This window comes from Dasypus novemcinctus, chromosome 12 (assembly GCF_030445035.2).
Source record: "Dasypus novemcinctus isolate mDasNov1 chromosome 12, mDasNov1.1.hap2, whole genome shotgun sequence".
In the NCBI taxonomy this organism is placed as follows: domain Eukaryota; kingdom Metazoa; phylum Chordata; class Mammalia; order Cingulata; family Dasypodidae; genus Dasypus; species Dasypus novemcinctus.
In genome coordinates this window covers 4,171,335-4,188,145 of record NC_080684.1, presented here as the reverse complement: position 1 = coordinate 4,188,145, position 16,811 = coordinate 4,171,335, and the positions used below count along the sequence as shown (strand labels likewise).

Here is a 16,811-nt window from a genome sequence, read left to right as displayed (position 1 = left end):
CCCTTCCACAGCAATAATCTTTTAACATATTCATACCATATTTACTGAAACTGATGTACAGATATTGAGACAATAGCTTTCAAACAAGGTAACATTTGGGTTTACATTGTGGTTTATGCTTTAGGCTATAGAATTTTCTAAATTTTTAGTTATCCTATGTTTTACATTATCATTTACATTATTAGTCTGTCGGCCCCTCTATGTTCTTGGTGTAATATTACATGTTTTATATCCATCCTTGCATACTCTTGTGAAACTCTTCTATTGCCCTCACAATTACGTTGATTCCGTCTATTCAATATCTATTTCCCCCTCCCCTTGGGGCCCACAGTGACAGTCAATCTTCATTTCTTGAAGAGCCATGTTCAGAGATACTTGAAACAGTGTTGAGGGCTCAACTGCACTAATGCCCTAGGAGCCACCCTTTCTCTTGAGAGATACAGTTCCTTCTATTTGATGGCATTAGTCCTCCCCAGGATGTGGGTCTACCTTCACTCTCATTATATGGGTCTCTACCCAATGGTATAACCCACTCTGGCAAAATGAGCATTCACATATTCCCTAGGAGTCTGTCCTGCATCAGATTATCCCCTTTGAGTATCTTAAACAGGTAACTTTCCTAATTATATTTTGAAAAGGTTTTCTCAGCATTATACTCTCAACAAACACCTGACAATCTCCTATGTTTGTATGTTGCCCCACCCTTCCCCCAATTTCTTGGGCAATATTACCTATCCACCCATCCCTAGCCCCCCTCAAGCCTGCAAAGCCCCACCCAAAGGTAACCCTATGCCCTCATTTTATCCCTTCCTTGTACACATACTTACCTCCAGCTCATCATAGATTTCACCCATGTAGATGTCAGCTTACATCCTTCCTCTACCCCCCGATTTCCTGTAAGCCTATTCTCCAATCTCTAGCTCTCTGAGGCAGCTTGGTTTACTTATTTCATATCATTGAGGTCATGTAGTATTTGTCCTTCAATGCCTGGGTTGCTTCACTCAACATAAGGGTCTCAAGATCCATCCATGTTATCACATGTGTTTGTAGTGTATTTGTTCTTAAAGCCAAGTAGTATTCCATTGTATGTATATACCACATTTTATTGATCCACTCATCTGTTGATTGGCATTTGGGTTGATTCCAACTTTTGGTGAAGTGAACAATGCTGCTATGAACATTGGTGTGCATATATCAGTTTGTGTCCTTGTTTTCAGTTCTGCTGGGTATATACCCAGCAGTGGAATTGCTGGGTTATATGGCAAATCTATGCTTAGTTTTTTGAGAAACCACCAAACTGTCCTCCAGAATGGTTAGATCCTTCTGCATTCCCACCAGCAGTGGATGAGTGTTCCCATTTCTCTCCATCCTCTCCAGCATTTGTATTCTTCTGTTTTTTTCATAGCTGACAATCTTGTGGGTGTAAGATGGTATCTCATTGTAGTTTTGATTTGCATTTCCCTGATAGCTAAACATTTGGAGCATTTTTTCATGTGCTCTTTAGCCACTTATATTTCTTCTTTGGAGAAGTGTCTGTTTAAATCTTGTTCCCATTTTTTAAATGGGTTACTTTTTGTTTTCAAGATATAGGAGTTCTTTATTTATGCAAGTTATAAGTCTCTTATTGGATATATGGTTGCCAAATATTTTCTCCCATTGTGTAGGCTCCCTTTTTACTTTCTTGACATACTCCTTTGAGGTGAAGAAGGCTTTAATTTTGAGGAAGTCCCATTTATCTATTTGTTCTTTTGCTGCTCGTGCTTTTGGTGTGATGCTCATGAAGCCATTTCGTATTACAAGGTCTTGTAGATGCTTCGCTACACTGCTTTCCAAAGTCTTTTTGGTCTTGGCTCTTATATTTAGGTCTTTGATCCATCTTGAGTTGATCTTTGTATAAAGTGTGAGATGGTAATCCTCTTTCATTCTTTTCTTTTTTTAATTTATTTAATTCCCCCCCCCCCACCCCAGTTGTCTTTTCTCTGTGTCTATTTGCTGCGTCTTGTTTCTTTGTCCACTTCTGTTGTCGTCAGCGGCACAGGAAGTGTGGGCAGCGCCATTCCTGGGCAGGCTGCACTTTCTTCCACGCTGGGCGGCTCTCCTTCCGGGGCACACTCCTTGCATGTGGGGCTCCCCTATGTGGGGGACACCCCTGCGTGGCAGGGCACTCCTTGTGCGCATTAGCACTGCACATGGGCCAGCTTCACATGGGTCAAGGAGGCCCGGAGTTTGAACCGCTGACCTCCCATGTGGTAGACAGATGCCCTAACCATTGGGCCAAGTCCATTTCCCCCTCTTTCATTCTTGTTCCTGAATTTAGAGGGAAGGATTTTAGGATTTCTCCATTGTAAACAATGTTGGCTGTGGATTTTTCATATATACTCTTTATCATGTTCAAAAAAATTTCCTTGTATTCCAAACTTTTGGAGTGTTTTTATCAAGAAAGGGTGCTGTATTTTTTCAAATGCTTTCTCTGCATCTATAGATATAATGTGATTTTTTTCTTTCAATCTTATTACATGGTGTATTACATTGATTTTCTTATGTTGAACCATCCTTGCATACCTGGAATGAATCCCACTTGGTCGTGGTGTATAATTCATTTAATGTGTTGCTGAATACGATTAGGAAGTATTTTGTTAAGTATTTTTGCTTCCAGGTTCATTAGAGAAATTGGTCTGTAATTTTCCTTTCTTGTGGTGTCTTTGTTTGGCTTTGGTACTAGGGTAATGTTGGCATCATGGAATGAGTTAGGCAATGTTCCTTCTGTTTTGATTTTTTGGAAGAGTTTCAGCAGGATTGGTGTTAGTTCTTTCTGGAATGTTTTGTAGAATTCATCTGTGAAGTCGTCTGACCCTGGGCTCTTCGTAGTTGTGAGGTTTTTAATATAGATTCTGTCTCTTTACTTGTGATTGGTTTGTTGAGATCATCAATTTCTTCTTTCATCAATATAGGCTGCTTATGTGTTTCTAAGAATTTGTCCATTTCCTCTGAATTGTCATTTTTGTTGGAATATAGCATTTCAAAGTATCCTCTTATGATAGTCTATTTCTATGGGGTCCATGGTGATATCTCCTTTCTCATTTCTTATTTTCTGTATTTGCATCTTCTCTCTTTTTTTCTGTTAGTCTCACTAAGGGTTTGTCAATTTTATTGATCTTCTCAAGAAACCAGCTCTAGATCTTGTTTATCTTTTCAAGTGCTTTCTTATTTTCTATTTCATTTAGTTCTGCGCTTATCTTTGTTATTTCTTTCTTTCTTCTTCCTGTGAGATTACTTTGTTGTTTTTTTACTAATTCCTCCAAATGTGCAGTTAGTTCTTCAATTTTTGCTCTTTCTTCTTTTTTGATGTATGAATTTATGGCTATAAATTTCTCTCTCAGTACTGCTTTTGCTGCATCCCATAAGTGTTGGTATGTTGTGTTATCATTATCATTTGTTTCAAGGTAGTTAATGATTTCTTTTGAGATTTCCTCTTTGACACTTTCTAAGAGTGTGCAGTTTCATTTCCATTTCTTGGTGTGAAATATGGGCCTCTGGCCCTGGCAGATTTCCACCTTCACTCCACTGTGGTCGGAGATATTATTTTGTATGATTTCGATCTTTCTGAATTCATTAAGCCTTTCTTTGTGGCCTAGCATATGGTCTATCTTGGAGCATGATCCATGTGCACTTGAGAAAAATGTATATCCTGCTATATTCGGGGGTAATGATCTGTATATGTCTATTATATCCTCTCCTGTAATATATTGTTCAAATATTTTGTTTCTTTAGTGATTCTCTTTTGAGATGTCCTGTCCAGAGTTGATAGTGGTTTATTAAAATCTCCCACTCTAACTGTAGATGCATCTATTCTTTCACTTAGTTTTTCCAGTGTCTGCCTCACATATTTGGAGGTGCCCTTGTTAGGAGCATAAATATTTATGATTGTTCGTTCTTGTTGAGAGATTGCTTCTTTCACTAATATGTAGTATCCTTGTCTCTCACAATTGTTTCGCATTTAAAGTCCATTTTGTCTGATATTAATTTAGCTACTCCTGCCTTTTTTTTGGTTATTGTTTGCTTGTAAGATTGTTTTCCAACCATTCACTTTCAACCTTAATGAATCTCTGGGTCTAAGATGTGTCTCTTGTAGACAGCATATAGATGGGTCATATTTCCTTATCTGATGTCCCAGCCTGAGTCTTTTGATACGTGAGTTTAATCCGTTGACATTCAGTGTTATTACTTTCACGGAATTGTTTATGTTAGCCATATTTTGATTGGACTTGTGTTTTTTATATTTTGTTTGTTTGTTTTCTTTTTGTCTTTTTTGTTGCTCTTACACTCTCCTCCAACTCTGCCTGTCCTGTTTTTTTCTTTCTTCCTGCAGAACTCCCTTTAGTATTTCTTGAAGGGGACATTTCTTGTTGGCCTACTTTTTCAATTTCTGTTTATCTGTGAATATTTTGAACTCTCCATCATTTTTGAATGCTAGTTTAGGTGGATAGAGTATTCTTGGTTGGAAATTTTTTTCTTTTAATACCTTGACTATATCATACCACTGCCTTCTTGCCTTATGGATTCATATGAGAAATCAGACCTTAACCTTATGGAGCATCCCTTGTATGTGATGGTTTTCTTTTCTATTGCTGCTTTTAGAATTTTCTATTTGTCTTGAGCGTTGGATAATTTGACAAGTATATGTCTTGGGGTGGGCCTCTTGAGATTTATGATGTTTATGGTGTGTTGTGCTTCTTGGATATGTACATCTGTCTCTCTCAGTAGATTTGAGAAGTTTTCAGTCATTATTTCCTGCAACACACCTTCTGACCCCTTTCCCTTCTCTTCTCCTTCTGGGATGCCTATAGTACATATGTTTGTGTGTTTTGCATTGTCATTCAGGTCCCTAAGTCCTAGCTGGATTTTTTCTATCTTTTTATCGATCAATTCTACTATCTGTTTGATATCCGATGTACTGTCTTCCATATCGCTAATTCTCTCCTCTGCCTCTTCTAATCTGCTGATATTTGCTGTGAGTGTATTTTTGATTTCTTGAACTGTGGTGTTCATTCCCATCATGTCTGTTATCTTTTTGCGTATGTCTGCAATTTCCTCTCCAAGTGTTTTCTTCATATTGTTAAACTCTTCCTTTACTTCATTAAGTTTGTCTCTGATATATGTTCTGAGATCTTTAATTACTTGTCTGAAGTTCTGCTCTCCTTCCTGGTTTTTAGTTTGTTCATTGGATTCAGCCATGTTTTCCTGATTACTGGTTTGGTGTGTAGTTTTTTGTTGCTGTCTGGTCGTCATTTTATCTTGATGAGTTTAATCCATTTTTTAGCTTCTTTGTCTAGTCTTGTGGATTAATTAGCTGTCATTCTTGTGTAAGTGTTATATCTTCTCTTTGTAAGTTTGTTCTTATTCTAATTTCTTGTTGCTGGCTGAGTTTACTTTGAAGGAAAATATTAGGTCCAGGGAAAGGCAATTGTATAAAAAAGGAAAATGTGTAAAGTAGTATTGGTAATAACTGTTAACAGAGCAACAATATGAGATCTGGGAGGATACATCTTAGACTCACGTAAGTTGTGTAGAGTTATAGCAGTAAGTAGAGTACCTATAATGAGGTAGTCTACTGAATATGGGAGGAATATAATATGAATTAAAAAGCCATTGTTTTCATGAGAGAGGGAAAGAGAAAAGAAAGACAATTGTATCAAGAGTGGGTAAAATACAGAAAACAGAACAGAGGTATTAGAAATTAAAAGTTAGACAATTTGGAGACCAATGAAAGGGAGGTGGAATATAGGAGAGACAGTAGATGATGGAGAATATCAAGATGAGGGGGAAAGGGGATAGTGTAGGTGGCCAAAATCAATTCACACAGAAATGAGGCAATGGAGGATGAGGAAACCCAGCAAATGTGAGGTGTTCCCTGCAGCACCTATTGTATAATTAAAATAAAATAAGAAGAAAAAGAGGGAAAAGAAAAAAGAGAGAAGGAAAAAAGGGGGTGTGGGTAAAGAAAAGGGAGTGAAACAAGCAAGAAAAAGAAAAGAGAAAAAAGAAAAGAAAACCCCTAAATAAATGAAAAAAGACCTTGGGGAATACAATGGGAGAAAAGACTAGGAGATAATGCAATATTAACTATGAGGACAATTTTTTAAAAAAACAAAAAAAGAGAAAAAGGAAAGAAAAAAATGCAAACACTGAGGGCTAGGACAATCAAGGACCTCAGATGGACCTCAGGGCATGGTGGATTCAGGGATGGGAAGTCTGTGATATTGCAGACTCAAGAGGTGTGAATCTCTGGAGTGTGGGCCACCAGGGTTTAGGGGACACCAACCTGGGAACCACGAATCCAGTTAACAGGCAGCCTGGGAGCACCGCAATGCAACACATCCTTCAGGGATCCCCAGAGCTTGGCGCCAACCCTATGGGGAGGGGTCACATCTGCAAATTCTGACCTCTGTGTCAGAAACCCAAAATTACCCCTCTCACAAGAGTCTCTTCTGTTGCTGTCTCACCAAGTCGACTTCAGGACACCTCCTGCCCTGCAATCCCCCAAAACAGCCTGCTGGTGATGCCTCTGTATTGCAAACAATTTAAGGACCGCTGCAAATCAGCAGCCAGCCCTAGGGGGTGGGGCTCTAGCTGGAAGCTATGATCTCTGTGTCCAAAACCCAAAATTCCACATCTCGCAAAATACTCCTCCATCTCTGTTTCACCAAATCGGCTTCCAGACACCTCCCGCCCTGCAAGCCCCCCAAAGAGCTCGCTGGTTATGCCTCTGTATTACAATCAGTTCAAGGACCACCACAGTCATCAGCCAGCCCTAGGGGGCGGGGCTCTGACTGGAAGCTATGATCTCTGTGTCAGAATCCCAAAATTCCATGTCTCACAAAAATCTCCTCTGTCTGTGTCTCACCAAATCGGTTTCCAAACACCTCCTGCCCTGCAAGCCCCCGAGTAGCCTGCTCAGGGCTTAGGAATTCCCCAGTGCAGTAGAGCCTCCAGGAATCGCTGCCTCCATGCCGCCCACCCCGGGGGAAGTGTCCCAAACGCAGCCCCGATCTCCATGAAAGAGACCCTAAATTCTACCTTTTACACAAACCTTCTCTGTCACCGTCCCACCAAATCAATGTCCAGACACCTGCTCTGCAAAACCCTGAAACAGCCTGGTCCAGAACAATTTCCAACGCTGACCAGCTGCTGCTTTGCAGGAGAGACTATAAGGTGCACTCACTCAGACACCATCTTGCCCCGCCTCCTGCATTTCTTAAAATAAGAAATGAGTAAAGGTATACCTGTAGAGGCTTTTATATTGCCCCACATATTTATATTTCTTGTGCTTTTCATTTCTCCCTGAATGGAATAAGTTCCTTTCAGTATGAATTACTTGCTTGCAATTTTCTTATAAGGCATGTTTAGTACATGGAATTATTTGTCCCCAGAACTGCCAAGTTCTTATTCTTAATCTTTATTACTCTGGGTATGAACCTATTTGTAAATAGAACCTTATTCCTGGATCCTTTAAAAGCAGAGTTAATTTGGCAAACATTGGCAGGAGAAAGTCAAAGGCAAACACCTAGAACATCACCATGTGATGAATTGCAGCTATCACCAGAATGACTGACCCAAGGGAAACCATAACCATGTCGAAATCTTGATTTTGGACTGCTAGTTTCTGAAATTGTGAGTTAATAATTCTTGTTCTTTAAGCCAACCACTTAACTATTTGGCATTTTTCTCTCTTGGATTATCTTTATTTCATTTTCCTTTGCTGGATACAGAATTCATGCTGGAGACTTTTCCTTTACAATGCTTTGACCTTGTAATTCCACTGATTTGTGGCCACCATCCATTAATGTTTTTAATATACCACATTGTGATTGAGCCATTTTTTCTGTTACTTTCAAGTTGTTCTCTTTGTACTTAATTTTGTTTAATTTTTTTCTATCTTAATTAAACTTTGAGTAACAGTGTCAAATAGTAAAGGAAGGGGGAAAAGAGAATTATTCTACCTAAGTAACCCATCTTTAAAAGATCTCTGTACTAAAATAATTAACATTTTATAGGAATTATGTATACAGGATAATTTTAAATATATATATTATGTGGGGACTGTAGCATGGGAAGCTTCTTGTGTGGCAGAATCAGTTACGAGATTAATTTTTGGTAGGTCCTCACACAGCAGTGGGTATGTAGATGACTGTTGGTAGCTCTTCTGATTTTCTGATGAGCTCAGAAGTTGCTTTGTTGGCTGAAGGATTTTTTACATGTGCTGTACTTGCAGGGCTTCTCCACTGTGTGAATCTTCTGTTGCACATGGAATTCTGATGTTTACAAGAAACTTCTGTGACACTGGCACAAATGATATCACATTCCTGTGTCATCTCTGGTGGGAGTCTACCTAAGAGGGATACCTAATGATCCCAGGACAGTTCTGACACATACGAGTTTGGGCACTGTGGACACTTTCTTGGTTTATCCCACATCTGAATATTCCATCATTGTTTTGGTTGGTAGGGACAGGCATAGGGCTGGCTTGATCTGTCCTGGGGAGACACCATGAACCCCCCTCCATAGGGACATCATGATAAAGGGATCCTCCTAGAGATCCTTCCTGGGATATGGAGAACCTAGCTCTGCTCTTCTGGAGTTATGCATGTTCTCCCAAAAACAACTTCCTTCTTCAGGGTTAGGTCAATCATCTTCCTGAATAATTACCAGAAAAGGTACCTGATTGTCTCAACTAGTAATAATGTCATTTACTTGACTGGGCTATTACAGAAATGTCGATACCCATCTGCTAGTCCTGTTTGAAGGGGAATACCTTGGGAACCTTGGAAGGGTGTCTTGCTCTCTCCTCTTGGGGTCCTTTCTGGCATTTGTTCCATGAGATGACTGACTTTTCTTAAAGTTATATTCTCAAAGAAGTGGTCTTCCTGTCCCTGCAACTGGACATGGACAAAATCAGGTGACTTCATGAAATCGTTGGTTAGATCTTCCATGAGTTTCTCCTGGTTTCTTCCACTTGAATCCCAGTTCTCTCTCAAAATGAACCTGTATCTGCAGTATACATTCATCATAAATTGTTCCAGGACCAATTGTGAAGTCATTTCTTCCTTGCTGTGTTTTTCTTGTTATAGCCACAAGTTAAATACCTTACAGAGTCTTTTTAGTTCCTTATTTTCAAATGAGCCATTGTTGGTTTGATACAAACTGAGCTGAGGCCCCAGGAACCTAGAGTTCCCATCTCTCTTCTACACATCATGCTGTGGACTCATCCTTGTATTTGGTTTTCATAGTTTGTAAGATCAAACACAAAGAGGAGGATCTCTTTGTATACATCCTAGCAGGGTTTCTTGAACTTCCTGTATATGGATATTGTTTCTCATTAAATCTAGTTAATTTTTCATCATTATTTCTTCAAATATTTTTCTTCCCCTTTCTCTCCTCTCCTTCTAGGGGTCCTTTTACATGAAGTTTCCATAATTAATGTCTCACAGGTGACTGAAGTTCTATTAATTTTCTCTCAGTAATTTTTAGTTGGTTTCTGAAGAGTGAATTATATTTATAAGTTCAAGACTCATTCCTTTGCCATCTTGAGTCATCTATTGCATTCTTCTACAGATTTTTTTCATGAATTTTTGTTTCATCAACACTAAAGTTTCCATTTTAAAATTTTATCTTCCTCTTGAGTATTTCCTTTTGTTTCATTGTAGTCATATTTTCTTCTTATTAATTAACTATGATCTACTTTAGTTCTTGAAACATATTTACAATAGTTATTTGATGTCTTCATTTATCAGACTTTTGGAGATAGTTATGAACCTTTCCTGGTCACTGCATTTCCCCCAAAGTATGAATCAGTTTCCTTTTCTGAAAACTGGTTACTCTCAGTGACTTAATATATTTAGCATGTCTGGATTCTTATTTTTACTTGTGATGTTATTTACTATTGCTGCTGTGAATTTTTTTAGTCATTTTTATTTTGATCTTGCTTGGAATAAATCTACAAATCCTCTCTCCCCTATACAACAACATGTCTCTGCTTAATATACATGTAGGCATATATATAATTAAACACACAAAAAATGTAACATATTTTTATAGCATGTCTTATATAATTCATGCTGGTTTCCTATGCATTGCACCTGTTTCCTTATAGATATACTGTCAGCTGATAAATGGACCAAGGTTTTGTTCAACAATATTGGCCCACTAAGTGTTCATTTCTCTGCTCTGTGCATACAGGACTGTTGAAAATTCCCTCATTTTTTAATGTCTGTTCTGATTTCTCCTTTCTTTGCATTTTCAGTGCTACCGTGTACATGTGTAGACCCTCAGGATCAGCTAGGAGCTTGTGGCTGATTGGGGCCCTATCTGACCTCTACTGTTCCTGCATGGAGCCTCATCTGGACCTCTGCTTCCCTAAAACATCCCTCAGCCCTCTCCAATTTCCTATCTCTGAGATTGTCACTTCCACTGATTAAGCTGCTAGGAATGGATGTGCCCACTACTCCATCTTTAATAAACCCCCCTTTTTAAGAGGTACCAGGGATTGAACTTGAGGCCTCATACATGGGAGGGAGGCACTCAACCACTGAGATTCATCTGCACACAATGAACCCTTTTTCCGTGTATGGGAGGTGCTCTGTTCTCGTTGTAAATCCTGCCTTGGCAGCACATCTACAATGACAGACCTAGGGTGGGAAAGCTAATGGGAGCAAACTCAGATGAGATGCAACAGACTCTGAGTCCTCTTACTATAAATGGTACTAAGATTATTGTATGCCTTTGATCTCTTCTTTGAGATCTCAATTTGGTTAAATTTTACATATCAGATTCATATTTTCGAGAGAGAACGCATGAACCATTTTATATGACCATAGTGTGAAATTCTGGAGGTAGGCTTTTTTTTAAAAAAGTGCATAGGTCCTTTGGGGGAGGTTAGATGATTTGGCACAAGAAATAAGAGATGAAGGACTAAAGAGTAGCACAAGGTGAAAAGTTGAGAGGTTGGAGAGAAGCTATCTCAGCCTATCCTGACTTGTCAGCCACTTTTGGCAACTTGTGCCATGGAGTTTAAAATAGATTCACAGATCAGCAGAAGGCGTGGTTTGGAGAAGATTGAATATCATTGGAGCCATTCCCGAAGTCAGAAGAACTAGAAATGACAGGGTGAGAAAGCTGAGGGTAAGGTAATGTCTAGGATCTTTCATTTAAATGGCTGGGGATTCATACAGTAAAGCAAAGAGTGACTTTATCATAAGGATAAGTTGCAACCAAATAGAGGATATTAAGTATAGGAAAATGAATTTTGTATTTTGTATTTCAAACTTCTGTTTCTCAGGGAAATGCTGACATCTTCCTTGAGGACACAGCTTGTGGAATTTATGGACTATAAACATGTGACAGTCACCTGTGCCCTGGTATATAAACCTGATACTTAAACAAATACCCACACATTTCTTGTCAAAGGTAGACACTACTGTGCTTACTGATAGTTTGTGAGATGGGTGGTCTCTTTTTTAATTAGAATCATGTTTGTAATGGAGTGGGTGGAAAGAAACAGACCTGTTCTAAACCTCTAATATTTGATGGATACCGACTGTTCTTTGACAATGCAAGAGTATTGCTCTGACAGATGACAAATATTCCTAGGGATGTAGAGCTGGCAACCCAAACTGCTTACCTAGTGGCTACCAGTTACCAGTGTACATAAACTACCTGTGTCTTATTCTGACATTTCTCTTTGTATGACAAATATGGTAAGGATTTAGGGTACTTTGAGTTACTGAATAATTAAATGTTTGGAAAAACTGGAAAAGTACTACAATCAAAATATGTTAAAAGGAGCAATAAAAATGTTAAAATGCAATGAGAACTTTTTATACATTATCTCTATGAAAACTTATAACATTGTTCAGATAAATGGTGCACTGAAATACAAAAGTCACTAAGAATTAACATATGGACAAAGTTGTAATGTTATAGTCTACAAGCACTTTAAGAAGCTATCATAGAAACTGAAGGAACAATGTAACCAATACAAACTGTAGGTTGGATAAAAAAGAAAGCTGAGACACCTTGTCCTACCAAACTGAGAAAAATAATTTCTGCTTAATCATATTCATCCATTCATTAATCTATGATCATGTGCTCAGCAGCCATCTTTGGCCTCCATGAATCCTATAAGCTCTCTGCCATACACCCTGACCTTCACTCACACCTCCTGTGCCTTTGCTGTCTCTGGGCTCACTTTCAAAAAGCTTTGTGGCAAAAAGCTCTGGTCTTGGAATTTGTCGTAGTGTTAGGACTGATGTTGCCAAACCACTGCATATCCAACAAGTTCGTGCCAAACACATACCCACCCCCACCTGTTCTCATTCCAGAAAGTGCTTGGTGTCACAGTGGATTCTGACCTTGGTGGGTGCAAAGATCCTGACGTTCTGCCCAAGGGTGAATGGATCACATTCCATGCTATTTCCAAGACTTCAGTAAAGTGTATGTTGAGGTGATTCCAGGCATTCAGGTGCTCTTATTCCCAGTCAGCTAATACTTGGACATAGGAGCACTCCATTCTCCCCTGAAAGGGAACCCAACCTCCACAAATCTCTGTCCTAGAGCAACTCCCTGCCCAGTTTCCCATTGGTCTTCACCCACTCAACTCTAAATTCCAAAAGAGCAAGCCACTCAACCAACTCCCCTCTCATCCCTGAGAATGGATTCCTGGCAGATGGCAGATCTGCAGTCTGATGGGGTGGAGGCCACAGGTCATGGGCCACAGCTCTCTGATCCATGGATGACTGGTGGATAAGGAAGAGAGCTCAGGATGGAGAGGGACTATTGAGATGAGCTCATGCTTGGGCTAGGCCCAGAGAGGAAGGCAATGGCCTGGAGCTGACAGTAAGCAAGGTTAATTCCCCAGATGTGCTGCTGCAGCCAGTGGTGGTCTCTTGAGGCATCTTCCCTTCCAAATACTGCCAGCACATGCAGGGGACTGATGGGCCCCTGGTATACCTGTCTGTGTGCTTGTCTGTTTCCCAAACTATTGTTTTTTCTTCATCTACATAGGGGTGCCCTGGAGTTGGAAATTCCATGCATGGTTGCTAGACATCAGTGGCAATGAACATGTCCAAGGGGCCTGAGCTATCAGTGATGGGCCTTGTACTCTAGGGACTGGAGGACAATGGGAGTGTATAGAATGGGGTCCAGTTGCAAAGGGAAGTTCCCTTATCTCCCTATTTTGCCAGGTATGGCAGTGAAGGAAAAGGGTGGTTCCTTTTGGGAACCATTTGCATGCAGATGACAAGGGGAGTTAGGGCCCCAATGGCCAAGAGGTCAAGCAAGTGAGAATTCTTTACTTCTGCAGTTGAGATTTCTACTGCCCCTTCAAGGCCTGGGCTTGTGCTTGTTGAAATAGAGCTGCCTACCTGTTCCCCAGAGGGTACAGGGCATGGTGGAAATGATAGTGCCAGTTCAGGGCTGTTACAAATGGACAGGAGGCATTGACTGGAGGGAGCCATGCCCTGGGTGGGAGCCTGGCTCAATCTCTGCAAAGCCACCCACACCCACCTATCGATCACACACCCTCCCTTCCCAGCCCACAGGTAAACCATACATGCTCCTGCTACGTCCAACCAGAATTGCAATTACACTCTGATGGCCTGCCCACTGGACAGCTGCCCAGCCTGGCAAGCCCTTCCTAGAATGTCCTTGGGCAGCCCACCTGGCCAGGTCCCCAGCCACCCAGCTGTCTTGACTGAGTGCACCAGACTAAGGTCAGGAGGATGCCCAAAGCCTTGTTTTTCACTCACCACTCAGGAACATCTCTCCTCTAGGGAACTCTGACCAAGGTGTTCCCATGTCTGTCTTCCATTAGGGTGCACCTGTCCCACAATATGTCTTCCCACTTGTATTAGTCGGCCAAAGGAGTGCTGATGCAAAATACCAGAAAACTCTTGGCTTGTATACAGGGTATTTATTTTGGGTAAGCATTTACAGGTACCAGGCCATAAAGCAAAAGTTACTTCTCTCACCAAAGTCTATTTCCATGTGTTGGGGCAAGGTGATTCCCAACATCTGCCAGGGTTCAGGCTTCCTGGGTTCCTCTCTTCCAAGGCCTTGCTTCTCTCGGGTCTCAGGTCCTCCATTTTCTCCACAAGTCTAGCTGATCATGCAAACAGCTCTGTCTCTCTTCCTGAAGTTTCTGCCGTGTCTAAGGAACCACCTCTATTCCTCTGTGTTCTTCTCCCAACTCAGGTCCTCTCTTCATAGGGCTTCCATCTCTTACCTCTGCATGCTTACTTCCAGGGACTCCAGCTCAGGACTCCAGCATCAAACACCAAAGTAACATCAAAATCTCCAACTCTGTCCTTTGCCATGTCTTTTATCTGTGAGTCCCAACCCACCAAGGTTCAGGGACTCTATACACTACAGACATGGCCCAAAATACCTAATCATAATTTAATCATTCTCAGGTACAGACCAGTTTACAAACATAATCCAATATCTATTTTTGGAATTCATAACTATATCAAACTGCTACACCACCCATGTGACCATGGCATTCCTGCTACTGGCCTCTGTAAAATGAATATATGTGTTCTGGGCCAGACTTCATCTTCAGCCCTCAGAACTCAATTGGAACCACCCAAGGTGGAAAGCTGACATCTACCTGGAAGACTCAGGGAGAGGGAGCCTCTAGCACCAATGTCCCACCTTGTCCACCCATGCACATTCAAGCAACACACACACACTGTGCAATGGGGCATCTGCTCAACTTACAAGTAGGAATAAAATCGTGGCTCTGATCCAGTCTGCTATGGCAGGGAACCCCAGCCAGGGGCTGCAATGAAGACTGGAAGACATAGGCTTGGTAGTGAGCCATCTGAAGCCTTCATCAACTGAGAGGAGATGCACTTGCAGCTGGGAACTGAGATGGCCTTGGGGAGGCAGATCTCAAGGCATCTGCAAGGAGACATGGGGCTCCAGAATTTCCTATGATTCCCTGAAAGCCAGCAACCTCTACTGCCCAGTGCAGTGGGTAGAGACTTCACTACCACATCCAGTGCCTTTGCTGTTTGTGGGCTGCCTTCATCAGAAAAACCCCTATGGCTTAAAGCTATCAACCTGGGTATGTGGTTGTATTAGGCTTAGTGCTGCACCAACACCCCACCTGAAAGTATTTGCCCACAACCTCCCCAATGCCCACCAGGCACCACCCCATGAGACTTCCCTGCCACTGTGGATTTAGCCTTTGGTGGTCACAGAGCTCCTGACCATCTTTCTGAGGGTGACTGGAACACATTTGGTGCTGTTTCCAAGATCTCCAGAATGCATCAGGCACTTCCCATCTCTTGGGGGTTCCTTTTCTTAATGAGCTATCTCTTGGGGGGCACTTCAGAGTTCTCCCCAGCAAGGGACCCCTCCCTCTGTAAACTTCTCAGGTTGCTAGATTGACACCCTGCTCTGTTTCCCAGTGGTCTCCACCCACTTGACTCAGCTTCATTAGGGCATGTCACTCAGCCCTCTATACCGTCATCCCAGAGAAGAGATCCAAGCCCAAGGTCGACCTGCAACAAGCTTGTGTCCTCCAACCCCAGGGAAAGAGGCCCAGGAGTATGGCTCTTGGCTGGGAATTAGCCAATGTTGGAGGATTTGACTCTGCTACTGGCATCTTCATGCCTGCTGTCCTGTGTGAGATGGGACCCTGGGATATGCCTGTCTTCTTCTCTGCCTGTCTGCCTGCCTGACTGTTTCCTGGGCAATTTATTGTTTATCCCAATTATATTAGTCAGCCAAAGGGGTGCTGATGCAAAATACCAGAAATCTGCTGGGTGTTATAAAGGTTATTTATTTGGGGTAGGAGGTTAGAGTTACCAGACCATTTATGGCTTTAGCATAACTTACTCCCTCACCAGTCTATTTCCATATGTTGGAACAAGATGGCTGCTGACATCTGAATTCAGTAGTATTTTATATTAGCAAAACTACTTGTTTTTTTTTTTATTTCAGTCACAATATCTTAAAAAAACAAGAGGCAGAGTGAAAAATAATAAAAGTGTGAAATGTCTCTGCATTAAATCTTATGCAATAGATCTTAAAAATTAGATTCAGTGATGGAGGATTTACAGCACTTGACTTCCAGACTTTTGAATGGGTATAATGAAGACAGTTTTATAAATATAACAGGGTGGAAAATCCAGATTTGGAACTATGTAGTCCATTGAATTTTTTAAAAGGCATCAAAGCAATTAAATGGGGAAACTAGTCTGGAACAAGTTGATACCACATGGAAAAATGTAAATGGTTTCCTACTATATATTATGAAAAAACTGAGTCTGAGACAGATAGACTTAAACATAAATGTTAAGTATAAAGCTTTTAATCATATTAAATATAAAATTTACTAATTAAACATCACCAAAAGCATATCTTTTGTTCATCAAAATATACCTTAAAAAGAATTAATACACAAGCCAATGATTAGGAGAAAATATTCACAAAACATATCTGACAAAGCACTTAAATCCGGGAATAGATTAAAAACTCTTATAGGAATCCAAGAAAGTGGAGTAGGAAAAAGCAGGCTGTAGTCCTCCAGCAGTTGCCAGAAGGCTTGGAGGTTTCCAGGACATAGGGCAAGCCACAAGGCCATGTGGGCAATTGGAAAGGGCAGCTGGAGAGGGACCCAGCCAGGCACTGGGGGAAAAGTGGACAGTATGGTGACCAGGGTAGTGTGGCTGTGTCCAGATGGACAGTGGAGGAGTGGCCAAAAGTGAGACAATCCTGCCAGTGAAGGGGTGACCTAACCAGATGCCAAA

At 41.0% G+C, this 16,811-nt stretch overlaps 1 protein-coding gene across 1 annotated transcript in view; it reads left to right on the top strand.

The window, feature by feature from the left end:
• LOC131280544 (zinc finger protein 705F-like) overlaps positions 1 to 11,863 on the top strand; it is a 106,299-nt gene extending 94,436 nt beyond the window's left edge. Inside the window, exon 6 of the mRNA XM_058307775.2 lies at positions 10,301 to 11,863. Within this exon, the coding sequence (XP_058163758.1) occupies positions 10,301 to 10,321 (21 nt within the window). The 3' untranslated portion in view covers positions 10,322 to 11,863. The remainder of the gene's footprint in view (positions 1 to 10,300) is intronic.
• The last annotated feature ends 4,948 nt before the right edge of the window (positions 11,864 to 16,811 follow it).